The sequence below is a fragment of the Bos javanicus genome, chromosome 8 (genome assembly GCF_032452875.1).
Source record: "Bos javanicus breed banteng chromosome 8, ARS-OSU_banteng_1.0, whole genome shotgun sequence".
In the NCBI taxonomy this organism is placed as follows: domain Eukaryota; kingdom Metazoa; phylum Chordata; class Mammalia; order Artiodactyla; family Bovidae; genus Bos; species Bos javanicus.
Window position 1 is genome coordinate 6,344,105 of NC_083875.1, and position 22,825 is coordinate 6,366,929.

Sequence of the window (22,825 nt, forward strand, 5' to 3'; positions counted from 1 at the left end):
TTGTTCTGAGGTAAAATCTGACAAGCTTAGGATGTTTTGAGTAAAATCTGACAAACATAGGACATTCTGAGATAAAATCTGACAGAAACTAGAGTCTGCTGAGGTAAAATCTGACAGAAACTTGATGCTTCTGAGGTAAAATCAGATAGAACCCAAAGAGTACTGAGGAAAATCTGACAGAACCTATAGAGTTTTGTGGTAGAATAAGATAGAACCTAGAGGTTGGATCATCGAAAAAACAAGAGTTCCAGAAAAACATCTATTTCTGATTTATTGACTATGCCAAAGCCTTTGACTGTGTGGATCACAATAAACTATGGAAAATTCTAAAAGAGATGGGAATATCAGACCACCTGACCTGCCTCTTGAGAAATCTGTATGCAGGTCAGGAAGCAACAGTTAGAACTGGACATGGAACAACAGACTGGTTCTAAATTGGGAAAGGAGTAGTCAAGGCTGTATAATGTCACCCTGCTTATTTAACTTATATGCAGAGTACATCATGAGAAATGCTGGGCTGGACAAAGCACAAGCTGGAATCATAATTGCCGGGAGAAATATCAATAACCTCAGATATCCAGATGATACCACCCTTATGGCAGAGATCGAAGAACTACTAAAGAGCCTCTTGATGAAAGTGAAAGAGGAGAGTGAAAAAGTTGGCTTAAAACTCCACATTCAGAAAACTAGGATCATGGCATCTGGTCCCATCACTTCGTGGCAAATAGATGGGGAAACAGTGGAAACAGTGGCAGACTTTATTTTTGGGAGCTCCCAAATGACTGCACATGGTGACTGCAGCCATGAAATTAAAAGACGCTTGTTCCTTGGAAGAAAAGTTATGACCAACCTGCTGCTGCTGCTGCTAAGTCGCTTCAGTCATGTCCGACTCTATGCGACCCCATAGACGGCAGCCCACTAGGCTCCTCTGTCCCTGGGATTCTCCAGGCAAGAACACTGGAGTGGGCATGACCAACCTAGACAGCATATTAAAAAGCAGAGACATTACTTTGCCAACAAAGGTCTGTCTAGTCAAAGCTATGATGTTTCTAGTAGTCATGTATGGATGTGAGAGTTGGACTGCCAAAGAATTGATGCTTTTGAACTGTGGTGTTGGAGAAGACTCTTGAGAGTCCCTTGGACTGCAAGGAGATCCAACTAGTCCATCCGAAAATATATCAGTCCTGAATATTCATAGGAAGTACTGATGCTGAAACTGAAACTCCAGTACTTTAGCCACCTAATGTGAAGAACTGACTCATTTGAAAAGACCCTGATGCTGGGAAAGATTGAAGGCAGGAGGAAAAGGGGATTATAGAGGATGAGATGGTTTGATGGCATCACCTACTCAATGAACATGAGTTTGAGTAAACTCTGGGAGTTGGTGATGGGCAGGGAAACCTGGCATGCTACAGTCCATGGGGTCACAAACAGTCAGACACAACTGAGCGATTGAACTGAACTGACAGGTTTCTGACATAAAATCTGATGGTTCTGATGTAAAATCTGACAGAACCTAAATGGTTCTGAGGTAAAATCTGACAGAACCTAGAGGGTTCTGAGGTAAAATCTGACAGAACCTAGAGGGTTCTGAAGTAAACTGTGACAGAACCTAGAGGGATATGAGGTAAACTCTAACAGAACCTAGGACATTCTGAGGTAAACTGACAGAACCGAAAGGGTTCTCAGGTAAAAATCTGACATAACCTAGAATGTTCTGAGGTAAAATCTGACAAGCCTAGGACGTTTTGAGTAAAATCCAATAGAACTTAGGACATTCTCAGGTAATACCTGACAGAAACTAGAAGATTCTGAGGTAAAATCTGACAGAACCTTAGGGTTCTCAGGTAATATGTGACAGAACCTAGGACATTCTGAAGTAAGTCTTACAGAAGCTTGAGGATTCTGAGGTATAATCTGACAGAACCTAGGACGTTCTGAGTTAAAATCTGCCAGAAACTAGAAGGTTCTGTGCTAAAATCTGACAGAAACCATATGGTTCTACGTAAAATCTATCAGAAGCCACAGGGTTCTGAGGTAAAATGTAACAGATACTGGAGGGTTCTTAGGTAAATTTTGACAGAAACTAGAGGGTTCTGAGGTAAAATCTGACAGATCCTAGAGTGTTCTGAGGTAAAATCTGACAGAAAGTAGAGGGTTCTGAGGCAAATCATGAGAGAACATACTATACTCTGAGGTGAATTCTGTCCCATGTGAGAGGGGTGTGAGGTAATATATAACAAAACCAGAGGGTTCTGAGGTAAAATCTGACAGAATCTAGAGACTTCTGAACTCAATCTGATAGGTTTCTCAAAAACCTGACACAAACTACTGCTTCTAAGGTAAAAATCTATGAGAAATTAAGAGGTTCTGAGTTAAAATGACCTAAATAAGGAGGTCATGAGGGATTTTTGTATGATTTCTGAGGGTAAGGAGATTTCTGAGGCTTTTTTTGTGGGAATGGAGGTTATTTCTGTGGGGTTTCTATGTGAAAGTGGGAGATTTCTTAAGTTATTCTGAAGAAAAGACAGCGATACCTGAGAGAAAGTAGGAAATACCCTGAGAGAAAGTTAGATATTTCTCAGGGAAAGGTGTTTTCTCAGGGAATTTTGCAGAAAATTCTGTATATTTCTGAGATAATTCTGAGATTAAGGAACAGATTTCTGAGGGAATTCTCAGAGATAGACATTTCTTCAGGAATTCTGTGGGAAAGCAGGAGATTTCTGAGGGAAAGAAGGAGATTTCTGATGGAAATAAGATTTCTTTGGGGAATTCTGAGGGAAAGAAGATTCCTGAGATAATTCTGAAGTTAAAAAAAATCTGATTTCTGAGGGAATTCTGAGACAAAGAAGATTTCTGATGGAATCTGAAGGCAAGGAAGAGATTTTGAAGATTCCTGAGAGAAGGAATTTGAGAAGGGTTTCTGAGAGAAGGTGGGTGAGTGGAATTGTGCTTGAAAGAGAGTATGAGAGAGCTCTGAGAAAATGACGTTGAGAGGAAATTCTCAGAAAATGAAATTTAGAGGGTATTCTGTAAGAAGTGTAATGCCCCTGCTTTTACTTGTAATTTTAGTTATATGTGCTTTCTCTCTCCTTTTTTTCAGTAGTGTTGCTAGGATTTATCAATTTTGTTTATTTTTTATTTGAGGTTGTTGATTATTGTTTTTACATTTTCTATTTCATTTATATCTGCTCTAATTTTTTTATTTTCTTTCTTCCACTGGTTTTAGATTAAGTGTGCTCTTCTTTTTCTAGTGTTAAAGTGCAAAATTCAGTTGATTTGAGATCTTTCTTCTTTATTAATATATATGTTTGCAGCTATAAATTTCCCACTGAGGTCCTCTTTTGCTGCATCCCATAAGTTTGGTATGTTTTACTTTTATTTTCATTCATGCTTAAATTATTTTCTAATTTTCCTATCTTTTTCTTCTTTGACTCACTGTTGTTAAGGATGCATTTGTTGATTTCCACGTATTTGTTGATTTTCCTGTTTTTCTTCTGTTATTGATTTCTAGCTTCATCCCATTATGGTTCGAGAAGATAGTTTGTATGATTTCAATTTTTTTAATTTACAGAAAAATGTTTTATGTGCTAACATAAAGATGCTTCAGTCTATCCTGAAGAATCTTCCATGTGCACTTGAGTAGAATGTGTATTCTGTTATCATTGGGTGAAGTGTTCTGTATATGTCTGTTAGGTTTAGTTGGTTTAGAGTATTGTTCAAATCCCCTATTTCCTTTTTAATTTTCTGTCTAGATGTCTTTCCATTATTGAAAGTAAGGAATTGAGGTCTCCAACTACTATTGTAGAACTGTCTTTTTCTCCTTTAACTTCTGTTAGTTTCCTTCATATATTTTCTGGCTCTGTTGTTTGATGTGTATATATTTATAATTTTTAAATCTTATTGTAGCTTGATCCTTTGTTTACAAAATGTCTCTTGTACAATTTTTTTAACTTAAAATCTATATTGTTTGATATTAGTATGGCCAGACCAGCTGTCTTTACTGCTGTTTACATGGATTTGCATAGCTTTGATAGCAAAATTTAGATTATGATCTAGGCAAGTGATAGTGGTTCAAAAATAAATTTTTGTCATGTTATTGCTTATTCATTTATCTGACATTAGTTTAAAAGTGTCAAGAAATGTCTTATATATGTATATGTATTTTTTTCAAGTGTGTGTACTATTTACTATAGAATTCATTTTTTTGAGGTCATAAAATTGCTTATATTTATCTGTAGCTAAAGGCTGATACTCTAAACTTTACTGTATGTGTCATGTCCCAGTTACATTTATAGTCTACATAGTCAACTATCATCCTCAAATCATAATCATAGTAGTTGCTGCTGGATTATCGTGTGTTTACGTGCATGTGTATCATGTTTGTGTGCATGTGTGTTGTATGTACATCCCCTTTAATGTATAAAGTGGACATCAAGTCAGTTTTATATCCATAATACCCAACAGACTTATATTTTGACTTCTAAGACTCTAGAAACATAGATCACATATACTTTTTTCATTTAAAATTTACTATAGGTCTTTATTTGTAAAATTCTGAGAGTATATTGGCTACATGTGTGCCATGCATCGCTTTCCAGTTATACCACTGTACAAAAATGAGAACATTTTGGTGATATCATTTTATAGAAGTAAATTGAGGGAGCTAATTCAATGTCAATTTACTATACTTTCAAAATATCAGATTCTTTTTAATTCTTTGAGAAAAAAATTTAGGTATAGGCTGTTAATGCAATATGATTTAGAAATATATGAATTTGATAATTTTTTTCCTTTTGTGAAAATTATTTTAAAGCCCATAGTGTTTACTGACAGATTATTTACATTTTAGAAGCACCTGCCATAATACTTTGCTAAAATAATTTATTATTAAAAGAATTCCTGTGTATCTATGAGCAATTATAAGGAAGTTAAAGTTGCAGAATAATCTGTGAATGTTCTTACCTGTCCTTCTCTCGCTTTGAGAATTGTTGCTCATTGTTTTATTTCTCCATGTTGCTTCCAATCTTTAATAATCCTCTAGGATTAGTACTTAATCCCAGCAAACAAAAAAAGCAAAGCGTCCCTATCATTATAATGAGGAAAAGAAAAATTTCATCAAGAAGAGATGAGATATTAGTAAGTATTACCAACAACCATCAACTTTGTGCTCAGCACCATGGAATTTATAGTAAGAACAAAAATATAGAAAGTCAAAGATAAATTGTTATTGTTATTCAGTAAGCATTTAGCATATATAAACTATATGAAATGTACAGTCTTGTTTGTCTCATATAAGTAAGTTTGCTTTCCTGAAAAGGAAATAGATTAGATGATGCTATTAAGTAAAGCAGAGGTTAAGACTTGAGTTCTGAAGGAAGACTGGCCATATTCAAAACCTGGCTCTACTGCTCTGATAATGTAATTCTGGATAAACCACTTAATTTCTAAGCCTTGCCATTTTTGTCCACAGAGTAGGGATGATGATAGTAGTACATACCTCATTCAGTTGAAAGATGGTGTTAGTACATTTTCAATAAAAGGTTAGTCATCTTGTAGCTAAAAGCTATTGAAAAAAATATCTATTCATTAAATAATTGGATGAAATATTTGCTTTTAAAAACATGTTGACCAAGTTAGAAACTGTTGCATAAGTTGTGTGAACATTCATGTTTTTACATTTATTTGCTAATTTATAAGAAACAATGTGTGCTTTGTTTTTTATTATAAAATATTACAATGTGTGCTTTTTTTAATTACAAAAACAATATAATGCATTTGTTTCTAAAAGAATGTAATATAATTGGATATTACAAGTTATTTCCAGAAAGGAAAGAATATGATGAAAATCATCATAATTATCTATAAAATTCCATGTATTAAATATTCAGCCTTTTTTCAAATACTGTTTTTCTCATCAGGGTTTAATTGCAGCATTAACGGGATACTTAATAAAATGCCATTGCTGAATTGCTTTTTTTGTCTTCCTTAGAGACAGTCTATACTGAGTAGAAAATGTAACAGATGTACTGATAATTTTCTTTGTTTACCTATTCTATGCACTGTTCCAGTAAGGATGTAAGATTTCTGTTAATGAGTTAGTTTGACTTTAATACTTCACTTCAGTGAAGGAGAAAAAGCTCAATCAAATCATATGCTATGTTGATTAAAGAATAAACTTTAGTTTTTTAAACAATTCCACTTCATGTGTTTTTGCAGAGGTCTTACTATTTGAAAACATGTTCTGACTTATGCTTTTGTAACTTTTAAGAGAAACTGAATTCTGACTACCTCAAAATTATTTTGTTCAGCCCAGTAACACCTATTGAACACTGAATAAATACCAGATACTGTTCTGGATGTGGTCTTCAGAAACAGATCAGGGACCCCAAAGGATGTATTTCAATGAAATAATGTCACTTTAATACACAAAATGGTTATCTCCTAGTTTTACTACAAGTGTTATGCTTCTCAAATGTTTCCCCACAGCAATACTTTATAAAGCATCCTAGACTTCTTCTTTGGAGCAGCAGGCTTCACATTTATAAATATTTGTTATGATTACTGTTTTGGTAGAATACAAGTTCCAAGAGGAGAAGTCCATCTTATTCATTACTGCATTCCCAAATTGTTAACACGCCCAAATAACTGGCACTGAGCAAGTATTTAATACATTTTTATAACATGAAGGACTTTCTAAAATTACTTCTGCTGGCCACCAGTCAGTGAACACTCCTAAGGTATGGAGCATAGTCCAACACTGCCTCTAACAACCAGAAAATATCTTTGAAAGAATCTGTTTTATTTACCTTTAAAATTTGTGTGACTTTTTAATTCTCATCCAACATCCGTTTCTTTTAATATATGTTTTGTTATTACCCCCAAAAAGGGACATGTCATGGGTATGCTGCATAGTTTTAAGGATACAGCTATGTGAGTATTTTGGAGCTGGAACTCTATTCAAAGTCTGTCTTGATTTTTTAGCAAATATCTTAAACTTGAGTTAGCATCTGAAAGATTGATTTAAGAATATTTATCTTGACAATTTTGTTGTTTTTAAAAGAGCAAAATGCAAATACACTTAAAGTATTTGGCATGCATAATATTTATTCATATATTGGCTCCCTTTTCCCCTCTTACTATTATTAGAAAATTTCTAGTTTCCCTTCCAAGAACCTCAATTTATCTCTGGTTCTTTCCATTAAGTGTACATGGTCAATAACTGTTAATGAAGAAGTGAAAGTATTCTTCATCTTTGATCCACAGTTATGGCTCTGCATCTAGAAAACAGAATTCTTTTATCAAGCATATTAAATACCTTATAGATGAAAATTTTCTAGTGAAAAATTTTAAACAATGTCCACAGAGAAAAATTAAATTGAATTTTTATTACTACTTATTTAACACAAGTTTGCTTAGACAAGTAAGAATTTATAGAATCTGTGCTTTATTGCACTGCACAGAAACCAGAAATACAGTTACACTATTATAGCGCTGTTTGCGGGGAATTATGGGCGGTTTGTCTGGAATACATGAAGATGTTCAGTGATTGTTGCAAGGAATCACGAAAGAGATCTTTGGTCCAAAGAAGACATCTCTGAAAAAGAGTAGAACATGAATTAAATCCAGCTGGAAATTAAGATACATGTTAGTCTTTGCTGGGCTAAAAATGGACAGTGATTTCCAGGATTTCAGACATAACTGTTCTTTTTAGGTGAACAAAGTACAATGAGAATGAGTGGGAAGACTTGCCACAGGAGCAACAAAGATTAAGAAGGTAATCAATTCTTCTACTTTTCCCCATTTGTCATTGACATGATGCTATCGTTTATTGATAAAGAAAAGCAAAGACTGGGTGACTTGGAAACATTACAATCATACCAAAAAATTCATTTCTCTGTTATGGGTGGGAATGGGCATAATGTTTAAGTCTACTGATAAGAAACAGAAGTTTAAAATTTTCTAGGGAAGCAAATAAATACATTTCTAGGTTTTATAGGGAAAGGTGAAATGTTGAGCTACTCAACTTTACTCTTGTTGGAAAAATCATTTAAGGTGATATGTAAAAATGTGATGCTACCTTCTGTACTAATGTTACGTGTAATCAAAATATGATCCACAGGACTTGGAATTATTAAGGTGGGAAAATACGGATAAACTAATTAGGAAAATGAGGGCTGTTTGTAATAAAATGCCACTCCATTTGAAAAAAATGCATGGAATAATATCAAATTATATGTATGTGCAAGGTAGTATTATGATTATGGCTCAGTAGAAATATACTTAGCATACAGTGTACAACATGATAACCATAACTAACACTGTGTGTGATATATTTGAAAGTTTCTGAGATAATATATCCTAAAGTTATCACAAGGAAAAACAATTTTTTGACCATGTGAGGTGATTTGTGTTAACTGCACTTATTATTGTAATCATTTCATAATACAGTTGACCCTTGAACAATACAGCAATAAGGGGTACTGACCTTCTGTGCAACCAAAAATCTGTGAATAACTTTACAGTCAGTCCTCCATACCTGTAGTTCAACATTTGAGAATTCAGCCAATCATAGATGATATAGTGCTATAGTATGTATTTAGTGAAAGAAATTTGCAGGTAAGTGTACCCATGCAGTTCAAATATGTGTTGTTCAAGGGTCAACTGTCTATTTCTTTCAACTCATTGTGCTGTACACCTTAAATGTGAACAGTGCTATATTTAACTATATCTCAGTGCAACTGAAAAAAAAAAGATGCAAAATTTGTGTTTACAGGTTAAAAAAAAAAAGGAAATATACTTACCTATTTGTTGCTAATGCAACAGCAGTAACCCAAAATCAGATAGAAACTACTTTCATATATTCATACTTCTATTTCATCCACTAACAATGGATGATCACAAAATTATATCATAAAATAACTACAAGTACATTTCAGTAAATCAGTTTCAAGTCTTATAAGAAAATTTTAAGTATGATATTTTAATATTAGATGGCATTTCATTTATGTAGGAAAAGTTAGGTCATTTTATGGACCTAACTCAGTTAGGACCTAACCTAACTCAGTTAACTTGAGTTCTTGATATCATTCTTTAATCAAGTGATTCTGACATTTTATGATGAATCAGAATTACTCAAAGGGTTTAAATCATAATTGCTTTGCTTCCTCTCCATTGTTTCTGATCCAGCTGGTTTGGTCTGGGGTCCAAGTTTGAATTACATTTTTAACAAGAACTCAGCTAATACTGGAGCTGCTGCCTTGGGAACAACACCTAAGAACCAACTGGTTTGGTAGGAAAATTACCTGGTCCAAATCAGGAGTCCTGGGTTCTAGTGTCAGAGCTGATATTAGCTAGTTATGTGGTTGGTGCTGGTCATTTTACCTCTCTGCACCTTTCCCTGATAAAGCGGTTTTATCTGTCCTTTCTGTCTCACAGATTTCTTAGAAAAATGAAAAACAATGATGACATATGTTGAAAGTAATTTGGAAAAACTAATTTCAAATGAAATAGGCAAGATCACAGTATTTGAGATTCCCCAATAACCAGGAAAAGATTACATTAAAATCAAGAGCTAAAAATCTTTATTGATTTATCTACCTTTGTATTATACTTAAAATACATCTACTTTCCAAGTTGGTAGAAACTTCAGTTAATTTCTTGTTAACTCATATATAGAACTAGAAAGTTTTTCTCTCACTATTAACCAAACTTTTCCATCCTGTTACTTGATGTGTTCACTGGGATCTTTTATCCAAAACCTTTTAATAGACTGGAGTGTTCTTAATTTGTCTTTCATTTAGCTTAACTAAAATCTGCCAAACTCTGTCTCTTAAATGAAAACATTCAGTTGAGTACATAATGTTGATCATCCTAAAAAATAGCTGAGATCTGAATAGGATTTTATTGAAAAGGGTGACAAGTTTCAGCAAACTCCTTGTGAAGGTGTCTTAAGAAAGTTGTTATGCATGCATTTTACAACCATACGTTTTGTGACTGCATTTCCTTACTTTGGGCAGCAGAGCAGTTCGCTGAAGTTGCAGTAACAGATCATCTCACATCCCTTCCCATCCCAGAAGTGATCCTGGACATTGACATCAATCTTTGTCAGGTCAGCTACTCCTTCTGGAAGGCTGTGACAGTTGCGATCTTTTAGTATTTTTCTGTAGCAGGAGAGGCGGTTTGCAGGCATGGCTTGGACTCCTAGCAGCAAAGTTAGTCCAACGGCGAGAGCAAGTACTGTAAATTTCATTTTGGCTCTTGGCTCTGAGATAAAAGAAAATCCAAAATGTGTCAGTGTTTGTTTGTTTCGTAGGTTTTTTAAAAGGATGGAGTTCATCGGAACATAAAATTCTGCAGCGTCCTCATTAACTCTTAAATTGAAAGAGTAGGAATTGATTTTTTTTCTACTTTATTTCAATGTCTTTCTCAAAGTTTTATGACTATCTACAATAAAAATCACTTATTATATTTCTCTAAACTGACATTCCTGAGCTCTACAAAGAAATATTGAATAAGAGTTGTGTGAGGGAGGGAGAAGGAGAAAGTGGGAAGAGCCACTTGCATTTTCAAGTACTCAAGTTCATGAAAAAAATTTTTTTTTGTTGAGCTGTAATTTTCATACCATACAATTCACCTGCTTTACTTGCACAATTCAGTGATTTTTGGAATATTTACAGACTTGTGTAACTATCATCACAGGCATGGATGTTCTTGTTGTTTTTTATTTTTGACCATGAGGCATACGAAATCTTAGTTCCTTGACCAGGGATTGAACCCACGCCCCTTGAGTCTTACCTGTTGGACCGCCAGGGAAGTCCCCCAAATTCACTTTTTTACCAGTATATTCAGTAGGGGAAAACTGCTTTTAAGATGATAAAACTGAAGTAAATTTCTAAAGCAGATATCATTGTTGTGTACAGTGATTCTTGACTTTGCATATCCTAACAACATTGTCAAATAACCCGGACCCCACCCTGACAGAAACAAAAAGCCCACTCATCCTGACACTGACAGATTATATTCTATAGATATATTTACAGTTAAGTTTTTAAAAGTTTCGGACTTATTTAGGGGACTGATTTTTTTCTGCATAATTTTTGTAATTTGTGAACACTTCTCCCACATGGGTTACATCTGAGCCTCAGTTGAAAGCAGAGGCTTGAATTCCCCATAAGAGACCTTTAGCTTGTTTTTAGACACCTACCGTGATGGGGAACTCAATTGTTGACTAAATCCACATATTCCACTGATATAGTTCTAATGTTTCCCTTCCTGGAAAATATTTTTCTGTGGCTTCCACCCATCGGTTCTAATTTGAACTCTTGTGGTCATACCAAGCAAGTTTAAATTCCTCTTTTAGGAGATAATACTTCAAATATAGTATTTGTATGGAATATTCCAAAAGAAGGCAGAGTGCCAAAGAATTGATGCCTTTGAACTGTGGTGCTGGAGAAGACTCCTAAAAATCCCCTGGACAGCAAGGTGATCAAACCAGTCACTTTTAAGCGAAATCAACCCTGAATATTCATTGGAAGGACCAATGCTGAAGATGAAGCTCCAGTATTTTGGTCATCTGATGTGAACAGATGACTCATTGGAAAAGACCCTGATGCTGGGAAAGACTGAAGGCAAAAGGAGAAGGAGGCAACAGAGGATGAGATGTTTGGATGGCATCACCAATGCAATGGACATGAACTTAAGCAAACTTCAGGAGATGGTGAGGGACAGGGAGGCCTGGTGTGCTGCACTCCATGGGGTCTCACAGAGTCAGGACTGGGCGACTGAACAACAACATGGAATGTTCATGATCTATTGAATTTGGCTTCTCTGGCCTCCATATTAAACGAGAAGAGAGTAGAGGCGTTTGCAGTAAAGGAAGACTAGCAAGATAGTGGGAGCCAGAATCAGACACCACAGTCATTCAGATTTCATCTTGTAGGCAGGTGCTGAAGTATCTGAAATGTTTAGTAGAGTTCACCACGGAGCCCATCTGGCCTTGGTGATTTCTGTTTTGGGAGGTTATTAATTACTGATTCAATTTCTTTAGTAGATACAGATCTACTCACATCATCTGAGGAAGGACACTCACTGCTTTTTATGAGTTTGGTGGTTTAGGTGGTTTAGTTGCTAAGTCATGTCCAACTCTTGCGACCCCATGGACTGTAGCCCCCCAGGCTCCTCTGTCCATGGGATTTTCCAGGCAAGAATACTGGAGTGGATTACCATTTCCTTCTCCAGGGGATCTTCCCAACTCAGGAATCGAACCCAGGTCTCCTGCATTGCAGGCAGATTCTTTTATGAGTTTAGAAACTGAAAATACTCTTTCATACTCTGACAGAGTTTTAGATTTTATTTCATATTCTGATTTGAATTAGTCATTTTTGGCTTTGCTTATATATTTTCTTAGAATTATAAATATTCAATTTAATTCTTACCTCCAAATACTAGTGAAAGGAAAGACAAAAAAATGAGATCTATTTCACTGTATGTTTTTTTCAGATTTGAGAGAACAAGGCACTACAGTGTTGTATTACATCACAGTCTAGTATAGACAGAATAATACCTTCCAATAATAATACCTTACACTTTGCAAATTGTAACATAAGTTGTATTTTTTTCAATGTAATTCTGTGAGGTGTTTTAGTTCTCAGTTACTTCTGATTCAGGCCTTCTTTATCCCCATAAGGTAATTGATGTTTAAAAAAAAGAGTTACATTTCCTGACATTTTTTTCAGATTACTCTTCAAAGAAGGATAATTAAATCTCTTGTTAATTGAGCATTTAATATATGCTAGGAATCACCACAGTCATTAAACTTTAAAAGACATAATAAAGTCTAAGACAGAACTCTACTATGCAAAGTTTTTTTAAAGAGCTTTATTGAGGTAAAATTGACATATACTAAAGGACAGATATTAGAGGATGCAGTTTGGTAAGTTCGGGCACATGTATGTCCCCATTATACCATCACTATAGTCAGGATAGTGAGGGGACCCGTCAGCCCTAAGTCTCTTCCTGCCCTCTTGTCATCCACCTGTCTCAGTCCTCCCTGCCCCCACTCCCATCCAGACAACCACTGACCTGTTTTCTCCCCCGAGATTAAGGTGCATTTTCTCCAGTTTCATATAAATGGAGTCATAAAATATGCACTCTTTTTTTATCTGGCTTTTATCACTCAGCATACTTACTTTGAGAGATATATATCTGTCCATTGCCTGTATCAATAGCTGACTCCTTTTTATTGCTGAGAATTACTGCATTATGTATGCTATAAATTGTTATCCATCCGTCTATTGATGGGTATTTGAGTTTTTTTTAGTTTCAGGCTGTTGCAAAGCTGTTATGAACACTTGTGTACAAGGCTTTGCAAGATCATAGCTTTCATTGTGTGCATGTGTGTGCGTGCTCAGTCGTGTCTGACGTTGCTACCCCATGGACTGTAGCCCACCAGGCTCCTCTGTCCTTGAGATTTTCCTCTCCAGGGGATAGCTGTCATTACTCTTGAGCATATACCTGTGACTGGAATAACTGGTAGGTGTATGTTTTACTTTTTAAGGAATTACTAAATTGTTTTTCCAAAGTGGTTGTACCATTTAAAATTCCCACCAGCAGTCTGCAAGAGTTCCAGTTTGCTACGTCCTCTCCAACACTTGATATGGTCAGTATTTTTAATTTGTACATTCTGATAGGTGTCTTGTGGTTTTATGTAGCATTTCCTTAATGATTAATGGTATTAAACCTCTTTCATATGTTTTCTTCCTCTGTGTATCTTCTTTGTTGACCTGTCCAAATCTTTTCTCATTTAAAAAAGTTGGATTGTGTTCTTGAGTTGTGAGGGTTCTTTGTATATTCTGAACACAAGTTCTTTATTAGATATATACTTTCCAAACATTTCCAAACATTTACTTCACCTATGACTTTCCTTTTCACCTTCTTATTTAAAATAAGCAAATGTTTTAAGATTTTAAAAGAAGGAAAAGTTTAAAATTAATGAAGTATAATTTCTCAGTTTTTTAAAATGGAATGTGGTTTTGGTGTTATTTCTAAGGTCACAAGGGCTTCCCAGGTGGTGCTAATGGTAAAGAACCTACCTGCCAATGCAGGACACATAAGAGATGGGGTTCCATCCCTGGGTAGGGAAGATCCCCTGGAGGAGGGCATGGCAACCCACTCCAGTATTCTTGCCTGGAGAATCCCATGGACAGAGGAGCCTGGTGAGTTACAGTCGATGAGGTCACAAAAGAGTTGGACACAACTTAGCGACTAAATGACAACAACATACAAAATAAATAACAAAGTCCTGCTCTATAGCCCAGGGAAGTATACTAAATATCTTGTAATAACTTATAATAAAAAAGAATCTGAAAAAGAATATGTAACTGAGTGACTAACACAACATTGTAAATCAACTATACTGTATTTCAACAACAATAAAAATTTTTTGAAATAAAATTCTATCTTCCTTCACAGATTCTTAATCTGCCTTTCTTGCTTTAATTTTCCATGACATTTATAAACCTAAATTATTATAAAATATTCTTACTGTGTCTCCCCCCAATTGAATGGAAGCTCCAGGAAGGCAGGCTTTTTTCTGATATGTATCCACCCCAAGCACCCTTAACAGTGCCTGTCACGTTAGTGAAAGAATAAATAATATATCCTCATCTCTAGATGCTTACAGCCAGAGAAGGATGAGTCTCTCAGATTGCTAAACTCAATAGCTAGTTGCAGAGAGCTTTATATCTGGAAGAGGTTAGTGACCTGCCACATCCTTAAATTTGCATGTCATCAGGTACTATTGTTTTAATTTAAATTAATTCATTGTATTTAACTTTTTCTAAATAGTCTGACTTTAAAATGTATATCCCAATTTCTGGTTTTTGTTCATTTGCTTGATTTTTGTCAAAACTAGCATTTGTTCTGGATTACTAATTCATACCTGACTTAAAAATATATATATTTCTATGTACGTGTATATTTATGAGAAGATTCAACAGCAAACAGCAGCTGCCTTTTCTGTAACCTCCCTCCCCTGATTCCTGTCTTTCAAAAGATTGGGAGTAAGGGGAGGAGTTGGGAGGAGAGCTGTAAGCTCTTTTTAATCTTTTTGCCTTAATGTGTTAGAATTTTTCTGTTACTTTAGATCATTGGCATTTTTCATATCTTTTTGAGCTTTGATCTTCCTAGTTTTTTACTATGTAATCATGTTCTTATTTTTGGTAATCTAGTTTAATTTTGTCTATATCTTGTGGCTTGTGAACACACTCATTCATTTAGCCAACTTGGGCTCCTATTGCCTTTCTTATATTTCCCACATGTAAGTGTAGTTTGTTCTTGAGCTCATTTCGTGACTGTTAACATCTTATGCTTTCTTTCTATTAGATGGTTCTAATGAGAGCCATTAGATTTTTTTAAGAAAAATTATTTTTCTAAAAAAATAGTAATACCTGGAGAAGGCAATGGCACCCCACTCCAGTACTCTTGCCTGGAAAATCCCATGGATGGAGGAGCTTAGAAGGCTGCAGTCCACGGGGTCGCTGAGGGTTGGACACGACTGAGCCACTTTACTTTCACTTTTCACTTTCATGCATTGGAGAAGGAAATGGCAACCCACACCAGTGTTCTTGCCTGGAGAATCCCAGGGATGAGGAAGCCTGGTGGGCTGCCATCTATGCGGTCACACAGAGTCAGACACGACTGAAGTGACTTAGCAATAACAATAGTGTAAGGCATGGAAAATACAGAAAAGCACAGATAGAATAAAAATCAACTAGAGTTTCAGTGTGGAGAGGACAGTTGTTAACCTCACTTAGGACTTCTATTTTTTTTTTTAATTATGATATAGTTGCTTTACAATGTTGTGTTAGATTCTGCTGTACAACAAAATGAATCAGCTATACATACACATATATCCACTCCCTCTTGAACCTCCCATGCAGTGGCAAGGGTGTTGAGAAGGAGAAATGGAGATGGCCAGGGACACTGGGAAGCTAACGTTTATGTTCTTGGTGGGAAGTATGTCGGAGAAAGAAGTTGATGGAAGAGATGAGGTGAGAGAGAAAGACTCCAGGATGCCTATTAGGTTTCTGACCTGAATGGTACTGACATTTATTGAGCTGAGGGGGATTTAAGAGTAAATTTCTGGACAAGTTAATCTGAGATGCCCATCAGATGTGAAATGAAGATGTTGAGTAGACAGCTGAATGCAAATCTGGAGGTATGAACTTGAGGGTCATGAGGATATTTATTGCTTTGTCTTTGTCATGGTGGGACTTCAGGGCAGTGAGTACAGACTGGGACGAGAAGAGATGAGGGACGGAGGCCTGGGCCAGCCTCTGTGTGGGGACTGGAGGAGGCGATGCCAGTTCCGTGAAGGCAGGGCGTGCACCTTTTCCTCCTCCCTCACCTCTCAGAGGCCTGCTTCCAGGCCAGGCTCACAGGATGGGCTCACACAGCATCCGCTGAAAGAAGGAACAAGCAAATTGCTAGAGAAGGCAGTGGGTACGTTGCCACACCATGGGCCTCTCTGGCTGTGTCCAGGCCAGAGCACAGAATGGCGTTTCTGTCTGCCTTAGTCACATACTAGGGTGGAAAGTTCCACACCTGGCAAGTACTTGCTTGAAGCTTTTTTTTTTTTTTTTTAAACAGTTTATAAATTACCTGTTTGAACTGAAGTCTTCTCTTTTCCTTTACTTAAGTACAGATAAATAGCTTTAACTATTATTCTGCAAGTGGGGAAATGTCTGAACCAGTATGTCCCCATGCTACATTGGTTTGTTTTTTCTTTAAAAGACACTGACCTTCATCCTTAGAAATCCATCAAGACCATATATTTTCAAGTGCCAACAAGAGTGAAATTATTTTGACCAGTTTGAAGCAAATTGCTCTCTTTTTTCCCCTCGTTCTGTTGAAGGACCTCCCCTTTAAATTCCTCCTGGAATGCATGCAAATTACAACAGCAAATAAAGCTAAAAACTGAACATCTGAGGAAATAACAAGAGATCTTTAGATAGTTACCGACTGGTTTTTTTGGATTCAATTTTATGTAACTAACATTGTTTCTAATGTTGTAAGATATCATTCCTATCCCAACAGGATAGCGGCATTATTTTTTACAATAAAATTATATTGTATCTCATTTTATGTGTTTAATAATTGATATTAACAAATACAATTCAGATGAAAAACCTAAAAAAATATAGATCACCTGATAAATGTCTGATTAATCATCAGATCAGATCAGATCAGTCGCTCAGTCGTGTCCGACTCTTTGCGACCCCATGAACCACAGCATGCCAGGCCTCCCTGTCCATCACCAACTCCCGAAGTTCACTGAGACTCACGTCCATCGAGTCAGTGATGCCATCCAGCCATCTCATCCTCTGTTGTCCCCTTCTCCTCCTGCCCCCAATCCCTCCCAGCATCAGAGTCTTTTCCAATGAGTCAACTCTTCGCATGAGGTGGCCAAAGTACTGGAGTTTCAGCTTTAGCATCATTCCTTCCAAAGAAATCCCAGGGCTGATCTCCTTCAGAATGGACTGGTTGGATCTCCTTGCAGTCCAAGGGACTCTCAAGAGTCTCTCCAGCACCACAGTTCAAAAGCATCAATTCTTCAGTGTTCAGCCTTCTTCACAGTCCAACTCTCACATCCATACATGACCACAGGAAAAACCATAGCCTTGACTAGACGGACCTTTGTTGGCAAAGTAATGTCTCTGCTTTTGAATATGCTATCTAGGTTAGTCATAACTTTCCTTCCAAGGAGTAAGATTAATCATAACCCTGGATAAATTTTTTTTGAGCTTTTTATTTTGTATTGGGGTATATCCAATTAACAATGTGGTGATAGTTTCAGGTGAACAGTGAAGGACTCAGCCACACATGTACATACATCCATTCTCCCTCAAACTCCCTCAATAGTGGCCTTATTTTCAAAAGATCAATGCAGAGGATATACGGCTGTAGGCAAGATGTTTCCAGTTAAACAATAAATCACTGCCACTGTCATATATGGAGGGGATTGCAAATGTTGGTTGTGTAAGGGTATTTGGCACCAGCAAGCTTTTGAATGGTTGGACTTAAGGGGAAACTGAAAAAGAAAAATTATTTCATTTAATGGCCAAAACTTGCAGGGTTATGTCGTGAAAGCGTTCAGACCTTCAGGGAGCAATGCTCCTGCAGACAGCTGATGTCTGTTCTAGAAACTGGCATTAATAGCGTGGAATGAAGCAGAATTGATGAATTAGAAAGGGCAGCCCTTTTTCTGATTCCTTTTGTAACATGGCCAGAAAGAAGTGAAGGCTGCAAAAGCAATGAAAATTCCAACCCAGAGCTTGACATTTAAAATATCAAAATTATAGTTGGAAGAGATGAAAACTGCCGTCCAGTCCATGATGTTTTCCATTCATCTTTCCTGGCTGATGAAAATCAATGATTTTTTTTTTTTTTTTTTACAATTCCCTCTCTTTCTTATTAACTGTACCAGAAGAGATTTATATTGGAATGACTGAGCACTGAATTGAAACTTCTCAAAGTGTAGGTTAAAGGAACAGAAGTGGTATTACAAGGTGAATAAGCCTTCCAAGCATCTTTAAAACAGACACAGTCAGCTCCAAGAGACCCTCATCAGTTGAAAAACAGTCTACCTCCGCCCCGAAGGTGATCTGCCTTCGAGCGTCTTAGAGGATGCTATGAATATGCAGGCTTGCATCATTCTCATTATTTCCCTGAAATCATTATCACTGCAGCATTTGAGAGAGCTTTTCACAGCTTGTGTAACTAAGTGAAGGACCTTTAAAGAGGAATTTTCATAAGTCCCAAAGGAAAAAAGGGTTCCCTTTATTGTAGCAGTATAGACAGTATATTCCATCCTGGGGGTGCCGAGGATAAATTTCGTGAATTCCCTCTTTGTCTCACATATTTATACCAGTTTCTTATTTAAGGAATCAGGATTTTCAAAAGCAAAAACAAAACAAAACATTGCTTTCTCACTGTTTTTATACTTCATGTAAAGTAGGAATAAAGAGATACAGCTAGTGCCTTGAAAAGGAGCTTATAATACTTCCATCAGTCTCACATAGTCCTGAGTAATTGTGGGGCCAGATTCAGAGTAGATGGGGGCTTTAATAAGGCTTTCATAAGGACCAGTGAGGGAGCTGCCTCCTTTAAAGCCCCCAATTAAATGCCTTTCCTGTTAAGAAATGTACATTTTCTCTTCTCTTTTCATCTGATTCTTTCCCTCTAACCTGGGAAGTATCATTTTTCTCATCACCTCCTCTGAGGCTTTCTCCATCTCCCTTTCTCTTCTGACTCAGACACAAAAACACTTCTGCCCTATTCTATAGCAGTAGTTTGCAGCAAAAACAACAACCTAAAATGATTTTTAAGGAAAAAAGTACATACCGTTTTTCTTCTTTCCTTTGGTCTTCTTGGCAGAGGAATCTCCTTAAATGCTCAAACTCACTGGGTGAGTTTGGGCAAAAGGAGAAAAGAGGAGGTGCTGGAAGGAGGTTACAAGTGGACCTTTGTCTGCTTCATCCCTCACCAGCCCGCCTGCCAGGCCACTGCAGCCAAGACTGGGGAGAGAAGGCAGTGGAGAGAGACAGGGCTGCGAGATGGAGAACGGCCCCCTGGATTCTTCCAAACCAGGTGGGAGTGAGCTAAGAGCTTCTTGACAAGGAAATAGCTGGTCTGCACAGGCACCTCAGGGAGGCGGACTGTCACAGCAATGAAGTGTAGAACCTGAGGCATTTACAGAGAGCACAGAGAGTGATTTTTACCTTAGGGTGTGTGTGTGTGAGAGAGAGAGAGAGAGAGAGAGAGACAGACAGGCAGAGAGCACAGAGTGCTTTTTACCTTAGGAGAAGAGTATGTGTGTGTGTGAGAGAGAGAGAGAGAGAGAAGGAGAGAGAGAGATAAGGGCAGAGAAAGCAAAGGAGAGGAGGGAGGAGGAGCAGGAGGAATGGCCACTGTGATTCAGGAAGGCGGTTGGCTGAGGATCTTTTCCCTTTCACAGTTTCTTTGTGTGTTTTTGCCAAGTTTTCCTTACCATCTAGATGTCTTATTTTGATAAAGGTTGCAGAGTTGGACACGACTTAGCGACTGAACAACAACCATCCCAGCTTACCAGGTCCTCACCCAAAAGTTATCCGTCACTGTAAAACAGTTTTAATGAAGTGGATGAAACTGGAGCCTATTATACAGAGTGAAGTAAGCCAGAAAGAAAAACACCAATACAGTATAATAACGCATATATATGGAATTTAGAAAGTTGGTAACAATAACCCTGTGTACGAGACAGCAAAAGAGACACTGATGTATAGAACAGTCTTATGGACTCTGTTGGAGAGGGAGAGGGTGGGAAGATTTGGGAGAATGGCATTGAAACATGTATAATAACATGTATGAAACGAGTTGCCAGTCCAGGTTCGATGCACACGATACTGGATGCTTGGGGTTGGTGCACTGGGACGACCCAGAGGGAGGGTATGGGGAGGGAGGAGGGAGGAGGGTTCAGGATGGGGAAAACATGTATACCTGTGGCGGATTCATTTCAATATTTGGCAAAACTAATACAATATTATAAAGTTTAAAAATAAAATAAAATTAAAATTTAAAAAAAAACCATAAAATGACTAAAAACGAAATCTATTCTGTGCCTCAAAATAAAGGCATGAAAGGAATTTCATTCTGTTTGGAGTGAAGTAGAATTGTAGCATCTGTTAACTATCCTTTAGTCATTGTTGTTTTAATTCAATTTTGACCAGAGTTCCAGGAGTTAGAAAGATTATAATAGAGCAGGATTATCTAGATGAAGAACAGGGGGGAAAGCATTCCTGGTTGTATCGAATGAACTTTTCAGCCAACCCAGTGTGTATGTCTGTGTGTATGTCATATATATATATATGAGAAGGAAATGGCAACCCACTCCAGTATTCTTACCTGGAGAATCCCAGGGACAGGGGAGCCTGGTGGGCTGCCGTCTATGGAGTCGCCCAGAGTCGGACATGACTGAAGTGACTTAGCATGCCTGCATGCGTATATATATAAGTGTGTGTGTGTGTATACATTATCAGTCTTTTGTTCAATCAAAGTTTATTACAAATAGAAAGTGTTAGTCACTCAGTTGTGTTCAACTCTTTGCTACTCCATGGACTGCAACCTGCCAGGCTTTTCTAAGTCCCTGGAATTCTCCAGGCAAGAATACTGGAGTGGGTAGCCATTCCCTTCTCCAGGGGATCTTCCTGACCCAGGGATTGAACCCAGGTCTCCCACATTGCAGACAGATTCTCTACCATTTGATCCACCACAAAGAAAGAAAGTGAAGCCTCTCAGTTGTGTCAGCCTCTTTGATACCCCATGGTCTGTAGCCTGCCAGGCTCCTCCATCCATGGGCTATTCCAGGCAAGAATACTGGAGTGGGTTGCCATTTCTTCCTCCAGGGGATCTTCCCAACCCAGAGATGAAACCCAGGTCTCCCGCATTACAGGCAGATTCTATACTGTCTGACCCACCAGTTCAGTTCAGTCGCTCAGTTGTGTCCGACTCTTTGCGACCCCATGAATTGCACCATGCCAGGCCTCCCTGTCCATCACCAACTCCCGAAGTTCACTCAGACTCAAGTCCATCGAATCAGTGATGCCATCCAGCCATCTCATCCTCTGTCATCCCCTTCTCCTCCTGCCTCCAATCCCTCCCAGCATCAGAGTCTTTTCCAATGAGTCAACTCTTCGCATGAGGTGGCCAAAGTACTGGAGTTTCAGCTTTAGCATCATTCCTTCCAAAGAAATCCCAGGGCTGATCTCCTTCAGAATGGACTGGTTGGATCTCCTTGCAGTCCAAGGGACTCTCAAGAGTCTTCTCCAGCACCACAGTTCAAAAGCATCAATTCTTCGGCACTCAGCTTTCTTCACAGTCCAACTCTCACATCCATACATGACTACTGGAAAAACCATAGCCTTGACTAGACGGACCTTTGTTGGCAAAGTAATGTCTCTGCTTTTCAATATGCTATCTAGGTTAGTCATAACTTTTCTTCCAAGGAGTAAGCGTCTTGTAATTTCATGGCTGCAGTCATCATCTGCAGTGATTTTGGAGCCCCAAAAATAAAGTCTGACACTGTTTCCACTGTTTCCCCATCTATTTCCCATAAAGTGATGGGACCAGATGCCATGATCTTCGTTTTCTGAATATTGAGTTTTAAGCCAACTTTTTCACTCTCCTCTTTCACCTTCATCAAGAGGCTTTTTAGTTCTTCTTCACTTTCTGCCATAAGGGTGGTGTCATCTGCATATCTGAGGTTATTGATATTTCTCCCGGCAATCTTGATTCCAGCTTGTGCTTCTTCCAGCCCAGCGTTTCTCATGATGTACTCTGCTTAGAGGTTAAATAAGCAGGGTAACAATATACAGCCTTGATGTACTCCTTTTCCTATTTGGAACCAGTCTGTTGTTCCATGTCCAGTTCTAACTGTTGCTTCCTGACCTGCATACAAATTTCTCAAGAGGCAGGTCAGGTGGTCTGGTATTCCCATCCCTTTCAGAATTTTCCACAGTTTATTGTGATCCACACAGTCAAAGGCTTTGGCATAGTCAATAAAGCAGAAATAGATGTTTTTCTGGAACTCTCTTGCTTTTTCGATGATCCAGCAGATGTTGGCAATTTGGTCTCTGGTTCCTCTGCCTTTTCTAAAACCAGCTTGAACATCTGGAAGTTCACGGTTCACGTATTGCTGAAGCCTGGCTTGGAGAATTTTGAGCATTACTTTACTACCGTGTGAGATGAATGCAATTGTGCGGTAGTTTGAGCATTCTTTGGTATTGCC

At 37.6% G+C, this 22,825-nt stretch overlaps 1 protein-coding gene and 1 long non-coding RNA gene across 6 annotated transcripts in view; one reads left to right on the plus strand and one right to left on the minus strand.

Moving 5' to 3' along the window:
• The window catches only part of LOC133252398 (uncharacterized), an 89,542-nt gene that overhangs the window by 1,024 nt on the left and 65,693 nt on the right, over positions 1-22,825 (plus strand). The window contains exons 2-3 of one of the 2 annotated variants that reach the window (XR_009737912.1): positions 11-6,740; positions 7,715-7,777. This is a non-coding gene — a long non-coding RNA (uncharacterized LOC133252398). Of the gene's footprint in view, positions 1-10; positions 7,778-22,825 lie in introns of both variants that reach the window. The other variant, XR_009737911.1, reaches the window with a different exon arrangement.
• The window catches only part of SCRG1 (stimulator of chondrogenesis 1), a 107,546-nt gene continuing 92,094 nt past the window's right edge, over positions 7,374-22,825 (minus strand). For 2 of the 4 annotated variants that reach the window (XM_061424944.1, XM_061424943.1), the window contains 2 exons: positions 10,011-10,266; positions 7,374-7,597 (listed from right to left, as the gene is read on the minus strand). In XM_061424944.1, coding sequence (XP_061280928.1) covers positions 7,543-7,597; positions 10,011-10,252 — 297 coding nt within the window. In that variant the 5' untranslated portion in view covers positions 10,253-10,266 and the 3' untranslated portion in view covers positions 7,374-7,542. Of the gene's footprint in view, positions 7,598-10,010; positions 10,267-14,093; positions 14,185-19,404; positions 19,919-22,825 lie in introns of those variants that run through there. The other 2 variants (XM_061424942.1, XM_061424941.1) reach the window with 2 other exon arrangements.